Source organism: Schistocerca serialis, chromosome 8 (genome assembly GCF_023864345.2).
Source record: "Schistocerca serialis cubense isolate TAMUIC-IGC-003099 chromosome 8, iqSchSeri2.2, whole genome shotgun sequence".
Classification (NCBI taxonomy): domain Eukaryota; kingdom Metazoa; phylum Arthropoda; class Insecta; order Orthoptera; family Acrididae; genus Schistocerca; species Schistocerca serialis.
In genome coordinates this window covers 324,407,174-324,420,539 of record NC_064645.1, presented here as the reverse complement: position 1 = coordinate 324,420,539, position 13,366 = coordinate 324,407,174, and the positions used below count along the sequence as shown (strand labels likewise).

The following is a 13,366-nucleotide window of genomic DNA, read 5'->3' as shown; positions in this document are numbered from 1 at the left end:
CACGGAGTATTTATGTAACTCTGTGATAATAGTGAAAAAGGAACAGTTGAGAAGGTACTCTTGGGAAAAACTCTTGTCTTAGCCTTGCTGAAGGGAAGATGGGTATTCCGATTCATGTTGAGAACGGACAGGGTTTTTAAGCCACCTTCCTCTTATATGTAAATTATTTTGTTTCTGACATTTGGAGACAGGAAAGACTTACTAAACAGTTTATATTTATGTGAAGAGTGGGATTTGTAAAATGTGTGAAATTCAAATATACGTCGTTAGTTGAAGCAAACGAAACTTTGTATGTCTACTTATTTTTGTGAGTAGAAAGAGTCTTAAGAGATTCCTGTACCTAGCAGCATACTTTGGAGAAGAGGTAAAAGAGTTTGCAGCAGCAGGCTAACCAGCAAGGAAGGTCGGCCGAGCGTCTCAAGTAAGTCATCTCGTAAAAGAAGTGGAAGTTTGGGTATCAAATTATCTTCCAAAGCAGTTAGAAAATACATTCTCATCTTTGTACACACAGTGTCCCACAAGGAGTAGTCAGTGCTGAGGGATATGAAAGTAACAATCATTTGAAGCAAAAAACTTCATATGGACACACACCCTAGTCCAAACATTTTCAGTGATAGAATATATTTAATGTACATTGTTATTGATTTTCTGTATTGTACACCACTTCATCTAGTTTACACATGTACAAGAGGTAGTAAACATTACAACAAAGTGTCAGTTGAAAATTCATATTTTTAACACATTGACATCTAAGGACCTCTAAGCATTATCATACATGTCACAATCTAGCTATTGTACAGCTCACAATACATGTTTGAATATCCCAGTGTTAACTGTGTACTCTAGGGAGAACATGTAATGTTGGTTGTCTGAGTGTCTCTGCACATTTCCTGATGATGGCAGCAAGAGTCACGATGAAAACAAGCACTTTATTTCACTTAATCACCTTTCGTTTGCAGACTGCAGACTTCATCAAACCCCCACAAACTAAAGTCTAATGGCATGAGGTCTGGCAATCTTGGTAGCCAGTTAATATTACTACCAAGGCCAGTCCACTGATTAAGTTAAGTGCAGCTGAGACGTTCCCTAGAAAGTCTGGTAAAATGTGGAGGCTCTGTCCTGCTGGAAGTACACTGCAGTCTGCATGGACAAAGAAACATTCTCAAGGTGTTCTACAAACAAATTTCCCGAAAAATTCAAGAAAATCTGCCTGTCATTCATCCTTCTGAAATGACTGCAGCTATCAACTTGTTACCAATAACGTCCCACCAGACACCGTTCAAAAAACAAACCTGGTTTCTACTGAAGCATGTGGATTTTCCTGCAACCACTGATGATTATTTTGCGTGTGGATTCCCTTCATGTAAACATGGCTGTATCAGTGAATAATTTTGACAGAAACAGATGACTGGCATTTAACCAGTGACGAAATTCCAGTCATGTGGCATTGGCACCAATATAAATATTGTGGACACGCTGTATGTAAAACAAGGCACAAATCTTCTATATCTAATGTGTTCGTTGGACACTGATACGTGGCTGTATGTAAAACAGGCACAAATCACCTATATCTAATGTGTTCGTTGGACACTGATACATGCAGAAAGTTGAGGTGCTGGTAGCAGGACTATGCTGCATCATTTCAACAATGTGTTGCTGTTCCTGCACAGATTGTTGAACTACACTTCAGAAGAAAAAAGGGAATTTGGAAGAAACACTCAACGATCACAAATTCGTCAGCCGGAATGGTCCAACGGTATTATTCAACAGCAGATGGAGCACTACTGTCGCAGATGCTATGCACATACACCATACCTGCATACTCTTCATAAGTGCATTTTAGCCACTGCGTGTACAAACACAGTTAGTAGTAGTAGTAGTATGGTATTCTGCCTTACAGCATGTCTTGTCATGGGTTAAGCCTCTTCCACTTTTGTCTGTCCATGAACAATCTTTTCATTTCTGAATATTTGTCTCCTTTGATATTGTCCAGCATTCGATATCCTTTTTCCTCTTCCTCCTTTTCCCTCCACCATTCCTTCTATTTCTTCATTCAATAAACAGTCCCTCCTCAAACAGTGTCCAATCCAGTTCAGTTTTCTCTTTCTGATGACTTCCAGCATGTTTCTTTCTTCTCCAACTCTTCTTAATACTTCTTCATTCCTTACACGGTCTTCCTATTTCACTTTTCCGTTTTTCTCCATATCCACATCTCTAGTACCTCCAATCTTCTTTCATCTTCCTTCCTCAACGTCCAGGTCTCTGCACCATACATTGCAATGCTCCAGATGTAACATTTGGCACGTTAACTGATGCTTATCTACGATACATTCTCAATCCTTCGCACTAATTCACACAACTCACCACGGACAACTGGGTGTACAATGGGCTAATTTAATACCAGAATGACATCTCAAGCAAAGAAGATGAAAGAGGTAGCTCAGACCAGGATAAAATGTCAAAGAGGTTGGGTGTGTAAGACATATATGTATGTGCCACTAGCCCAAAAACAAATGTGCATTAAATGTATTCTATCTCAGAAAAAATTCAAGAATAGGGCATATGTCCATACATTTTTAGCTTCAAATGAGCATCCCTTTCATATCTCTGAATATTGACCAGTCCTCCTTGTAAACCTTGTATAAGGTTATGATGAAATGGTAGGTACTTAAAGATATGCCAGAACACAGAGGATTCTGTGACATACATATTGCAAAGAGCCCAGTACTCAATTGTGTTAACTGATGCTTCACTACTAGCCTGGGAGGAAGTATTTTTAACGATATATTCATTCATTTTTAGTGTCAAAATGACACTTATTTTTCAATAAAGTTCCCTCTTAGACCAAACACTTTATTCGATGTTTTTGCAATAAGCACATTCTATATGTGAAGTGTTAGTCCAGAAGGTCGCCAAAAACTCATTTACAATTACAAGAACAACTTCAATGAACTCTCATATGCTTCACAGCAAAAATTTCTTTAGCTCTAAAATATACTCTATCTGATCAAAAGTATTTGGACACCTATTGGTGGACATTAATATAGGGTGTGTCCACCCTTCATCTTCATGATGGTTTGAACTCTGCTAGGGACACTTTCTATGAGGTATTTGAATATCTCTGGAGGAATGGCAGTCAATTCTTCATCAGAAGCAGAAACCAGAGTAAGTGGTGATGTTGGACGTTGGGGTCAGAAGCAAAATTGACGTTGTAGCTCATTTGAAATGTGTTCTATTAGGTTCAGGTCACGACTCTGGACAGGCCAGTACATTTCAGTCATGTTATTGTAAACAAATCACTGCTTCACAGATGCTGCTTTATGATAGAGTGCATTGTCATGCTGATACAAAAGGTCATCTCTGAAATGTTCCTCTACTTTACGTAGTACACAATGCTGCAAATCATGTTTATATTCTTCTGCACTTAATGTTTTCTTAAGTGCATCCTCACTGCAAAAAGCACCTCCCTACCATTATACTACCTCTTCTATATTTCCCTGTTGGCATCACACATGACAGTTTTTAACATTCTCCAAGCATTCGCTAACACCAAAACCTTCCACAGGAGTGCCACAGGGTGTAGCGGATCCATCACTCCCAATCACTCGTTGAACCATCACTTAGCACTGACACAAGAAATGTGTGATGTACGAGGAGCTGCTCGACCATTCTACCCCATTCTTTTTAACTCCCTACACATAGTCACTGTGCTAGCTGGACTACCAGTTGCAGTTTGGAACTCATGAGAGCGTCCTTTGACAGGTTTCATGTGATTTTTTTACAACCACCCTCCACAATGCTCGACAGACCCTGTCTGTCAGTGCTCAAGGTCTGCCCTGTCTCTGTTTAACTGCAATTCCTTCGCATTTCCACTTCACAATTTTATTAGTCAAGTGACGTCCACTGATTAGTCCACGTTCTCGCTGAGCTCTCCGGATCGACCAAGTCTGCTAACTCAACACTACCCACCTTTTATACTGGCAGGTCTGCCTTTCATGGCATTTGTTAGTCAATTTTGAATTACATAGGGGTGACTGGATACTTTTGCTAAGATAGTGTATGGAAACTGAAGGATATGTCTTGTGAATGGGGTGGCTGTCACAACATTTTATACTTTAAATCTCAGTGGTTTCAGTTTTGGGATGTCCTTCACACTGTACTCATGTGAACACGTGTCAAAACTGTAATTATAGACTTCTTATGACATTTCACCAATTAAGATGCATTTTTGCTTTTGGTGCTTAACTATACAAAACACTTATGGCATACTATCAACTGCAATCGCATGCATACCATGACTGTTTGACACAGTCATATAAGCATAATTATTCCATTTATCAATTGACACTTGACTTAACTTTATTACCTAGCATGTACTGATTCAAAAAATATCTTTGTATCCTCACACCCATTTGTTAGCCATTCAGATTAAATAAAAATGATTCAGATACATATTAACGGGAATAATCAATAGGAAACAAGTAACTAACAAGCTATGATTATTCAAGAGCAATACAGGAAACCAACAGAAAGTGAGCTACAGTACATCCTATATATTTGCCTCAGTGTAGGTGTCATATCAACATATATTGTATTTTTTAATGAAGCCTAAAACAACACAGAAAATAAAAGGGTATACAGTCCTTTGGTGCTACAATATACATACAAATGTAAAATGAGAATATAAATATTTAACTCCAATACTTCAAATGAAAAGTGTGCACTATGCACTGTGTCACAATACTTGCTATAGAAATATGTGGTAGATTAATATATGTGATTAATATAATATGTGCTTGGCTCTGATAGCTACAATGTAATTTGATTAAATTAATAATGTAATACCAGACAAGACAGAACTCACAGCATGAAGGTCTCGCTTGACGGTCTGTTGATAAAGTGCATGCATGGAAACCAGAAGTTTACAGGATCAAATCTCAGCCAGACCATAGAATATTATAGTCTGCCTTCAACTTAGCCTTCACCTCTAGATGAGGTGAAGATTCACTAGTAATGACATGTAGTTTGCATTCCACATTAAACTGTAGGTCCATTTTCCCTGGTAGGATTATAGAGTAGGTGGGGCGCACAAATCCCTGAAGTGGCAGCTAGTCGAAAGAATTGCACTATACAATTGAGCCAAATGGATTTATTATTATTATTGTGGTAAGGGTGTGTGCAATTTATTCTTCTCCTTTATTGCTGACACTAGTGTAATAACACAAAACATATTTTGAAAGCAATAACTGTTACTCACACGTCTGAGCAATAACTTTACTGCCTTTGCCAGCCTCAAGATCCTTCAAAGTTTCCCAGACGATTTGAATAATTGGGAGACAAAAGGCACCAGTTTTACCACTGCCAGTTTCTGCAGCCATCAAAACATCTCCACCACCCAAAATCAATGGTATTGCCTCAGCCTGGACGTCCATTGGTAACCTTAACATACACAGACATGGTTATTAAGCAACGATTTTGTTGTTGGTAATTAATATATGCTGATGTAAGTTCACTTAAAGCTTCAATACATGAAACAACTTTTGTTTGAGTTAAAGCTACAAAATAATTCGTAACACTCATCCCAGCAACCTGAACGGCAACTTTTATGCGGGTTTCTACACACGTTACTCCTTTCCGCCTGTAGTAAATTACAGCCTTATTCACATGTACTTACAAATCCTAAACACAGTGTGACATGAGCAAGAGTTTAGCAAGGTAACTATATTAATCTGTAGACAGAAGCTGAAAGAGATGCACAGGTTGCATCTTCATGTCTGACTGACAAGAGACAGTTATCATTCATTTAATAATTTCTTACAAACATGTGCACATTTATGGTGCTACTGCTCACCAACAGCTTTCCTCAAATCACTGTAGCACAGTTCTGGTTTTGTAACATGAAGAGTTATCCTGCTAGAAGATGCCATCATTGCCAGGGAAGACATCAAGCATGAAGGGATGCAGGAGGTCCACAATAATGTTCATGTAGTCCACATCTTACATGATGGCCTTGCATATTGTCACAGCCCATGGAAACCCATGGGGATGTTCCACATAACATAATACTGCACCCACCAACCTGCAACTGTGCCACTGTGTGTGTTTCGAGGAGCTGTACACCTAGATAACAGCCTATCTGAACACCCCCATTTATATGATAAACAGTTTGGTGTGCTGAACTCTAACTGCTTCCTCAATCATAATAGCCTCAATGTCTCCAACACAGGAAGACAATGTTAAACAGAGAAATAAGCCTTGGACCACAGCCTAATGCCCTTAAAAATATTATTTCTAGTATATCATTAATAAAATTCATCAAAAATCACCACCCTTTAAATGCAACAAAAAATGATCAGTTGAAGACTGAGAAGAATTTACCACAGCTACACATCTACATACAAATCAAACAATGGAAAGTCCAGGATGGAATGTAACAATATTGGAAATATTGCTACCCACCATATGGCAGAGATGCTAAGTCGCAGATAGGCACAACAAAAAGACTGTCACAAATAATAGCTTTCGGCCAGTAAGGCCATCATCAAAATTAGACAGCAAACACACACACACACACACACACACACACACACACACACACACACACACACACACACACGACTGCAGTTTCAGGCCTCAGTTTGTGACAGTCTTTTTGTTGTGCCTATCTGCGACTCAGGATCTCCACTCGATGGTGTGTAGCAACTTTCATTTTTTCAATACTGTTACACCAACATACAAAAATTCACCAGTGGCTCACAAAAGTCTCTGGTAATCTGCCTCATAACATTAATTGCCTGACTGGTAAAAAAGCAATTTTTAAATTGTATTTAACATGTACATTTTTATTAAATGAAGTAGTTATGCTGTAAAATCATGCTACTCATATAGGAAACATCTAATACTAAATTTAACACAAATTACTCTGGAAATTAACATTATTTTCTAATATGCAGTCTCTGGCTTGTAAAATACTAGCCATTATGTGTAACTTAGTGCTATGTTCATACTTCTGACTGTTATATGCAAGTTAAAATATTTCCTATAGAAAAATAGGTTAAATGAATAAAAACATTTCAAAAAGCTGCCCACTTATTTTGAGATTTGTGGACACTGATGTCTGAATTCGAAAGTAACACTAAATTTCAATTCTGCCATGTAATTTTCTCTCTCCACTATTCACCCATTCTTGACTTTTATTGGATCTGGTGTAACTGTAAATGTCAATGAATGAATGGAATGACTCAAGAAATGTATCACTACAGAGAATTACTATTTTAAACCGAGTCTGTATGCTGACAAACTACTGTTATTCTTTTACACACGTAACACGAATCAATAAAATTTAATTTATTAAATGTACATTTAAAGAAGCGTCCAGGGAATACCTAACATAATGTGACTGTCAAAAATTAAATTAAGAGATGAAAGACAACTATTAGAACTTACATCCAGTCCATTTCGTCAACAGCTTTGGCAATTTCTGGCAATACACCCATCTCTGTAATAGAACATACATGTATTTTACTTAATATCAAAAAAGTGAAAACAATTTACATTGCAACCAAATAATTTTTTTCATATTCATTCTGGTGTTGTTGAAACTGTTAGCTTGAAATGTCCTACAGATTTACTATATATTTATGCACCCAATATGAGACCAAGCAACACACTTTCTCCTTCTCCATCAGTGAACAGAACAGAGATATTGACCCTCTGTCACATCAAAAAAATTCTGTAATTTGTGTAAAGGGGGGTAAGGAGGAGGGAGAGGGAAGAGAAGTAATTATATGCATTGGCAGGTGCAATATTTATATAAAATCATACTAACATTCACAATACGGAAGCTAACAAAGGGGTGAGGAACCATGTCTACAAATCACAAAATAATGAAATTTGAAAGGATACATAAAACAGTAGAGAAGAAGGATGTGGAATGAAATGTCTCATACACTATATTGAAAAATGCACAACATTCTTCAGTGATACCTTAGACTTCACAAGTAATCTGCTACCTAAATCCATCTGCAACATCATATTCTCCATCTACACATATACTCCGCAAGCTACTGTAAGAGCACAGTGGAGGACACTTCATACTAATATCGGCTATTCATTATTCTATTTCATTTGTGTACTGAAAATGACTGTCCATACCCTTCAGCACACTCCCTAATTCCTCTTACCTTATTCTCATGATCCCTATGCAAGCTACACAACAGTTGCAAACAGTCTTTCTCAAAAAATACATACTCTAAATTTAACCGACAGAGTTTCATGAGAACTGTGTTTTTTTCCCATTAAAGTTCTCTGAGTATGTATGTTACACTTTCAAAAAGGCTGCACCACACAGTTATGAGTCTAGTAGCACTTCATTTCGTTCAATGTATGCTGTCAAATTTATTTGAAAATGACTCTAAATGGTGGGATAATATTGTAAAATTTATTGCACGTGTTTCTTGTATGCAGTTTTCTTTACAAATGTACTTCATTTTCCCAGGACTCTCCTAACAACTCTTTCACATTCATCTTACTGGTATTTATTTTATGTGGCCACCACATTTCATACTGCTTTTCAGTATTACTCCTAAATACTTACACAATGTGGTAGGTGATAATCCCAAAGATAACTATATAATAAGGTAAATATAACAATATCATGGAAACAATAGACTGCTACTACAACTCGTATACATGTGGTGTTGAATTGCCGACAGGCACAATGAAAAGACTGATATATATTTTAGTTTTCGACCAAAGGCATTCTTCTGAAGTAGACAATACACTAACATTCAGAAAGCATAACTCGCACACACACGACCACTATGGCTGATTCTGGTTATTCCAGCCCGCACTTTCTATTGTTTAATAACATAAGTATGGCACATAATAAAAAATAAAATCCAAAAGACTAAATACTGCATGGTGTCACACTGCAACAGTAAGCAGTTAGCTTCCTGTGGGAGCATACCTTTCTCCTCAAACTACATAGCTCCACAAGCATCAATAGCACAGACCATCATGCTGGAACATAATTGATTATTTTCTTAAAAAACTCTGAGGAAGGTTTGGGTATAAGTGTATGACAACTCAATGGCTCAACAACGTAAGTTGTTACTTTTTATTCTTTTCACTGTCTGCACTCCAACCAAAGCTTACCGTTATCATACAATGGAAAGTCTATGACGAAATAACAGCAATATTTTGAAAAGGATAGATTATAATATAATTGGATGGATAAAAATCTACTCACAAAGTGGTGGCAGGAGCAAACATGTACAAAAGTTAAGGAAATGTGTAAGCTTTTGGAGTCAGAGGCTCTTCCTGGCAGAAGAGTGGAGAGGGAACAAAGAGGAAAAAGAATGGTGAGATTTAGGAAATGGGGAGAATTACGGAAAAGTCTCGCAGAACTCCCAGTCGGGAGACTTCCCTGATGGGATGGGAAGAAAAGACTTCTTCAGACTTCTATTTTTCCAACAAAGCCACTAGTCCCTTTCTCCTCATCTACTTTACTTCGTTCCTTTCCAACTCACTCACCCCAAACCTCATGACTGCATCTAGTAGCCTTAGCCAGTACCCACAACATCTCTGCACATGCCTATAAGCAGCACTAACCTTCGCTCACCTACAGCCTGCCATCTCTCTCCCTCTTGCCCCATGTATGTCTGTTCCTAGTCCCCACCACCCACAACAGATTGCTGCTCCCGTCAGATGCAGCTGTAATCCGCAGTCTGGCCAAAGAGGACAGATACTGGTGTTTCTCTCTCTCTCTCTCTCTCTCTCTCTCTCTCTCTCTGTGTGTGTGTGTGTGTGTGTGTGTGTGTGTGTGTGTGTGTGTGTGTAACTGTTTGAAAAGAAAGGTTTGGGGGTGGGCTGTCTATTTACGCAATTATACTTTCTCGTCTGACTGGAATTCGTCAGTAGGAAAAGGGACAGAAGAAAATATAGTAGGTGAACATGGATTGGGGGGGAGGGGGGGGGAGAAATGAAAGAGGAAGCCGTTTGGTAAAATTTTGCACAGAGCATAACTTAATCATAGCTAACACTTGGTTCAATAATCATAAAAGAAGATTGTATACATGGAAGAATCCTGGAGATACTAAAAGGTATCAGATAGATTATTAATCGTAAGACAGAGATTTAGGAACCAGGTTTTAAATTGTAAGACATTTCCAGGGTCAGATGTGGATTCTGACCACAATCTATTGGTTATGAACTGCAGATTGAAACTGAAGAAGCTGCAAAAAGGTGGGAATTTAAGGAGATGGGACCTGGATAAACTGAAAGAACCAGAGGTTGTAGAGAGTTTCAGGGAGAGCGTAAGGGAACAATTGACAGGAATGGGGGAAAGAAATACAGTAGAAGAAGAATGAGGAATGAAATAGTGAAGGCAACAGTGGATCAAGTAAGTAAAAAGACGAGGGCTAGTAGAAATCCTTGGGTAACAGAAGAAATATTGAATTTAATTGATGAAAGGAGAAAATATAAAAATGCAGTAAATGAAGCAGGCAAAAAGGAATACAAACGTCTCAAAAATGAGATCGACAGGAAGTGCAAAATGGCTAAACAGGGATGGCTAGAAGACAAATGTAAGGATGTAGAGGCTTGTCTCGCTAGGGGTAAGATAGATACTGCCTACAGGAAAATTAAAGAGACCTTTGGAGAGAAGAGAACCACTTGTATGAATATCAAGAACTCAGATGGCAACCCAATTCTAAGCAAAGAAGGGAAGGCAGAAAGGTGGAAGGAGTATATAGAGGATTTATACAAGGGCGATGTACTTGAGGACAATATTATGGAAATGGAAGAGGATGTAGATGAAGACGAAATGGGAGACAAGATACTGCGTGAAGAGTTTGACAGAGCACTGAAAGACCTGAGTCGAAACAAGGCCCCGGGAGTAGACAACATTCCATTAGAACTACTGATGGCCTTGGGAGAGCCAGTCATGACAAAACTCTACCATCTGGTGAGCAAGATGTATGAGACAGGCGACATACCCTCAGACTTCAAGAAGAATATAATAATTCCAATCCCAAAGAAAGCAGGTGTTGACAGATGTGAAAATTACCGAACTATCAGTTTAATAAGTCACAGCTGCAAAATACTAACACGAATTCTTTACAGACGAATGGAAAAACTGGTAGAAGCGGACCTCGGGGAAGATCAGTTTGGATTCCGTAGAAATGTTGGAACACGTGAGGCAATACTAACCTTACGACTTATCTTAGAAGAAAGATTAAGAAAAGGCAAACCTACGTTTCTAGCATTTGTAGACCTAGACAAAGCCTTTGACAATGTTGACTGGAATACTCTCTTTCAAATGCTGAAGGTGGCAGGGGTAAAATACAGGGAGCGAAAGGCTATTTACAATTTGTACAGAAACCAGATGGCAGTTATAAGAGTCGAGGGGCATGAAAGGGAAGCAGTGGTTGGGAAAGGAGTGAGACAGGGTTGTAGCCTCTCCCCGATGTTATTCAATCTGTATATTGAGCAAGCAGTAAAGGAAACAAAAGAAAAATTCGGAGTAGGTATTAAAATTCATGGAGAAGAAGTAAAAACTTTGAGGTTCGCTGATGACATTGTAATTCTGTCAGAGACAGCAAAGGACTTGGAAGAGCAGTTGAACGGAATGGCCAGTGTCTTGAAAGGAGGATATAAGATGAACATCAACAAAAGCCAAACGAGGATAATGGAATGTAGTCAAATTAAATCGGGTGATGGTGAGGGAATTAGATTAGGAAATGAGACACTTAAAGTAGTAAAGGAGTTTTGCTATTTAGGGAGTAAAATAACTGATGATGGTCGAAGTAGAGAGGATATAAAATGTAGACTGGCAATGGCAAGGAAAGCGTTTCTGAAGAAGAGAAATTTGTTAACATCCAGTATAGATTTAAGTGTCAGGAAGTCGTTTCTGAAAGTATTTGTATGGAGTGTAGCCATGTATGGAAGTGAAACATGGACAATAACTAGTTTGGACAAGAAGAGAATAGAAGCTTTTGAAATGTGGTGCTACAGGAGAATGCTGAAGATAAGGTGGGTAGATCACGTAACTAATGAGGAGGTATTGAATAGGATTGGGGAGAAGAGAAGTTTGTGGCACAACTTGACTAGAAGAAGGGATCGGTTGGTAGGACACGTTTTGAGGCATCAAGGGATCACAAATTTAGCATTGGAGGGCAGCGTGGAGGGTAAAAATCTTAGAGGGAGACCAAGAGATGAATACACTAAGCAGATTCAGAAGGATGTAGGTTGCAGTAGGTACTGGGAGATGAAGAAGCTTGCACAGGATAGAGTAGCATGGAGAGCTGCATCAAACCAGTCTCAGAACTGAAGACCACAACAACAACAACAACTTTCTCGTCTGAATTAAGGTTTTATGGAATTGATGGTGTGGTCAATCAATGTATGTCATATCAATCTTAAAGAATGCAGAAAGGCTGAACTATTTCTTTTCCTCAGTTGCATATAATATGTTGATTATTACTTTAGAACTGTCTACTCACAACTGAGTACAACACATTTTTCTTACCATGTATGTTACACCTTTATTATTTGTGAGGCACCTTCAGTGGCAAATTTCATACACACTAATCTCCATGTGTGATGTGAAAATGAAATTTTGTACGGCAGAAAGGAGAACAACATATGTAAGACAGGAAAAACACATTTAGATCAGCATCTACAAAATTTGCCACTGAAGATGCCATACAAATAATAAAAGCAATCAATACACACATAAAGGTCTGATTACTGAGTGGTTTTCTGCCGATGTCACTCTTAGTTTAAGAAAAACACAGTACATTCAGTTCTGCACACTAGAGGTACTGCAGCAACAATAATTTTAACATATTGTGAGGACATAATCACTAGGGTGGAAAATTAAAAAACTTTTGGTGTCCACATTGAGGAGAATTTAAACTGGAAAAACACACATTTTGGGAACTTGTGTAAATCTTATTTCAGCAACATTTGCACTTTCAATTGCAGCAAATCTTGGGGAACGGCAAATCAATAAGTTTAGACAACTGTTTAAGGGGAGAGGCATTTTGACTAATGTAACATCCCAGAAAATTAAATGTGTGTGCCGGATGGAGACTCAATCTCAGGACCTTTGCCTCTGTCTGGCAAGTGCTCAACCAACTCAGTGGAGTTGCCCGAAAAGGCGAAGGTCCTGAGTTAAAGTCTCTGTCTGGCACAGTTTTAATTTGCCATGATGTTTTATATCAGTGCACACTCCACTGCAGACTAAAAAATTCATTTTGGATTTAGACTATTGTAATACAACATATTTATCCCCTCAAAGTTTGCTGTGAATAATCCACTTCAGTTCAAAAGGAATGATTATGTACATTACTACAATGGCAGA

The 13,366-nt window shown here is 38.3% G+C and overlaps 1 protein-coding gene across 1 annotated transcript in view; it reads right to left on the bottom strand.

Annotated features, from left to right (window-relative positions):
* Nucleotides 1–13,366, bottom strand: part of LOC126416180 (ATP-dependent RNA helicase Ddx1) — a 75,900-nt gene that overhangs the window by 57,160 nt on the left and 5,374 nt on the right. The window contains exons 2-3 of the mRNA XM_050083760.1: nt 7,447–7,498; nt 5,258–5,439 (exon numbers count right to left, since the gene is read on the bottom strand). Of these exons, the coding sequence (XP_049939717.1) occupies nt 5,258–5,439; nt 7,447–7,498 (234 nt within the window). The remainder of the gene's footprint in view (nt 1–5,257; nt 5,440–7,446; nt 7,499–13,366) is intronic.